The following is a 3,505-nucleotide window of genomic DNA, read 5'->3' as shown; positions in this document are numbered from 1 at the left end:
TTCTAGCTATTTAGGTCCTCCTGAAGCAAAACTCTTTCTTCGATGACGTTGACCAGCTGGAGTAATCCAAGGCAGATCATTAGATACATTAGTTGGAGCGGATTTTCATGTTCTCCTCTAATATTTCACCATTCTCCTTAAAAAAAGTCAGTACCGAGCAAGCAGACGTGTCTTTTCAGACTATTTTCGGTGTAAAGCATTGTAAGAATTTGACAAAAAAGATGTTCACATTTAAAACTCCTCATCTTACTCAGATGTAAGAGTTAGGCTTTAAGAAATTACATTTCTGTGATGCTTCTGCTTTGATTCCTAAAACCAGTTAGAAAGCCTTAAGTCTTTTCTACCAGCACAAATTAACTGAATGTCAACGTGACAGACATGTTTGATAGCATGGGGCTTTTACCCTGGCATGAGCTGGTATAGAAATGATAGAAAATGTATTTCTGTCAATTCTTGTAATGATGAAGTAGGGCAAAGGATTTTTCTTTAAGTAACTTTAAGTTAGAGTCTTGTCGATTTATCAGCTCTATAAATGTTATGTTTCCTCTTTGTTGTTTTTTTTTTTGCTGCTTCCAAACAAGCAGCAGATGTAACTGCGTGACACCCTGATGCTTTGCTATACTGTCAAAATACTGTATGTGCATTATTGTCTGTGTTGCTAACATGGCGGCTGCAAAGCCAATCTGAGTGAGGTACACTAACTTAAGCTCTGAACACTAATCCACAACTTCTGGTTCTGTAGTTGCATTGTTATTTACGCAATTACTCTTAACAACTTTTTGTTTTTTACATATAAAATGTTTTTGCGTTTTTTCATAACGTCCTTGTAAAAAATATGAAATCTTGTTAGAAATAATACTTAAATATCGTTTTGTTGTTATTCTTATGTCAATGAGGTCATCTTTAACCCTTTAACACCCGAGCTATCAATGGCAATAGCTAAGTGACTATTTTTGGTCTATCGTAAACTCCTGACCATTTTTGCAATCACAGTGAAAAAGCGGATTCTGACCCCGGCAGCTTTTCACACCGACCTTAGAGTGACACGAAATTCTTTACGAATGTAAAGTGCTGTATAAAAAATTTATACCGCTTATCTCACAGTTAGAATCAGCTGGTTTACATTGATTAGTGAGCACTTCACTACTGTGAGGGCTGCATATCAGTGCACGGCTGCTTTTCTCAGCTTCCGAACCTGCTGAAATAATTACGCAAACTGTTGAAGACTTGCACTAGTTGAATGAATGTAAAAACTGAATAAAGTTCACGCCGTTTACCACAAAGCTCCAGTATTAGAGGGTTAAATTTCATTTCAACCCTTTGCTTTCAGTGTTTTTAAATGACTATCCCGCATGAGGAAATATCCCCCATATTTAACGTATATGCTTTTGAATTGTGTGGTTATGTTTATATAATATTAGTATGAATTTTCTGATGTTTAAAGTCTTTTATTTTGAAATCTTATGTCTGTTTATTAACCCCTTGTGTGAATTTTATCAGTTGTCAAAAGAATGTATTAAATTTCTTTTCACTTTGAAATATATCTGTCACAGATTTATTTATTTGTTTGAATGAAACGTTTTTTGTTTTTTTTTATTGGTGGTTTTATTATGAAGCCGAATCGTGAATCGGGTGACGTCACTGTAACGGTTCCCAGCAGCAAATCTGAGCTGAGAGCTGCGCAGCCGCTCTGCGCATCCGTCAGCTTGGCCGTTGCGGTCCCGCGCAGCCATTTGCCTTAGCGAAATTTAAAAAATCACCTCCCGAGCGGCTTCTGTCTGAGTTCAACATGCAGCCGCGCGGGACTCGTCGCATCCGCACCCTGACTTCCGGCTGAAATGAGCGCTAATGAACTGCGAGCTCGAAACTTTCCCCAATCCGACGCCTGCGCAGACAAAAGAACCGTCGCCTGTCTTTCGCCGCGTGCTTTTCCCTTCTTTTCGTCTGCCCCGTCAGCCATGGAAGGACATTTGCGGGGAGGCGACGTCGCAGCCATGCACGTGAAGACGGAAGACGTGGATGAAAACCCATCTGCGCCGGGTGCGGGCAGCCGGGAGTCGCCTGCGTCCTGTGGAGATGCCGCATGCAGAGGAGGAGGGGTGGAACAGACTGCAGAGGAGCTGGCTGAGGCGGAGCTGCAGGCCGCCGCTACACCAACCCCCCTGCTGCTGTGTGAGCGCAGCTCGTCTGATCCTGCAGTCACATCTGCTGCAGCTGTGCTGCAATACAAACGCTGATCGCTTTCTGCTGTTTCTCTGCACAGATCCGACCAACGCCGACCGCTTCTTCACCACTGCCGCGGATGGAAAAACATACCTGAAGATTTCTCCAAGTAAGTCCACAACCATGCATGGAACTTATCATCAGAAATAAAACATTATTATGTTACAGTTACAGGGGAAAAGGTACAATTTAAAGCCTGGAGCTAGGCATTTTATTCAGGACTTTTACACTTATTTTTCGTCTTATTATATATTTTTCCACATCTTGGATAACAGTTATTAATAACCGGAGCAAATTTGACCCTTTTGCCAAAGGTCATAATTATTGAGAACCTAAAAAAAGAGAAAATTTTGGTGTAAATAATGTTCAATACTCTATTTTTTGTAAATTTGAGTGTTATAAAGTTAAGTAGTGTTAATCAGTGAACACAGTTTAAACTCCTTTACCTGCAGTTTAAAAGTATAAGTAATATTTTTCTAATTTCTTACACTGTTCTAATTGGTCTGTAGTTATTTCATTATTACGCATTGTGGATTTTCAGGAACTAAATTATACAATTTTGACAATAGGTTCAATTTATTTTTATATTCTAAGACCATGTCAGGGTTCCCAAAAGAATCAAAATTTGGAAATAAGGCCTTAAAAAGCATTTAAAGAGTCTTGAATTTTGATATCTTTTTCTTAAAAATGGTGAAGCTTAAAAAGACTTTTCTAGCCTTAAAAGTTTGATTTTTTTAACCCACGATTATGTAAGTAAAGTTTCATTGCACCATAATGTGAGTAATAAAGTAATGAGGGTTTCTGTAGTCAAGTAATTGTAATTTAATTACTGAAATTTGAATTGCAATTCATTATGTTACTCCTTTACTGATAAGAATTTTTTTCTGAAATTCAAGAATTTTGTTTATTCTTTGTCCAGGGAATTAGGCAGAGAAATATGTCTCCATTTTTCATATGCAAAGTCTTAAGAAGGTCTGAAAAAGTCTTAAATTTAACTTGAAGAAACATCTATAAACCCTGTATGTCTGAATTCCCACCCTAATACCAAAATAACAAAAAGCTACATTGTGTGGAACTATAAAGCCCCCTGGATTTTAAAAATAATTCAGACTCACTGCTCACTACTTTTTTTTTATTTTGCAAAACGCCTGATATGATGTCACCGATTTTACGAACGAACATTTCACAACATGTTTTTGTGACTCCACTGTGTTCTGATGATAAAAATTTGGATGGCTTGTTAAAAAAAAACACATTTAAGCTTTTTTTTTTTTTTTTTTTT

General features: G+C 37.7%; 1 protein-coding gene across 1 annotated transcript in view; it reads left to right on the top strand.

Moving 5' to 3' along the window:
- Window positions 1-6: 6 nt before the first annotated feature.
- Window positions 7-3,505, top strand: part of si:ch1073-357b18.4 (uncharacterized protein LOC797129 homolog) — a gene marked incomplete at its 3' end in the record, with an annotated part of 5,022 nt that continues 1,523 nt past the window's right edge. The window contains 2 exon segments of the mRNA XM_024272931.1: window positions 7-2,172; window positions 2,264-2,332. Coding sequence (XP_024128699.1) covers window positions 1,839-2,172; window positions 2,264-2,332 — 403 coding nt within the window.

The sequence above is a fragment of the Oryzias melastigma genome, linkage group LG8 (genome assembly GCF_002922805.2).
Source record: "Oryzias melastigma strain HK-1 linkage group LG8, ASM292280v2, whole genome shotgun sequence".
Lineage (NCBI taxonomy): Eukaryota > Metazoa > Chordata > Actinopteri > Beloniformes > Adrianichthyidae > Oryzias > Oryzias melastigma.
The sequence above is the reverse complement of the archived record's forward strand: the minus strand, read 5'-3'. Positions and strand labels throughout refer to the sequence as shown.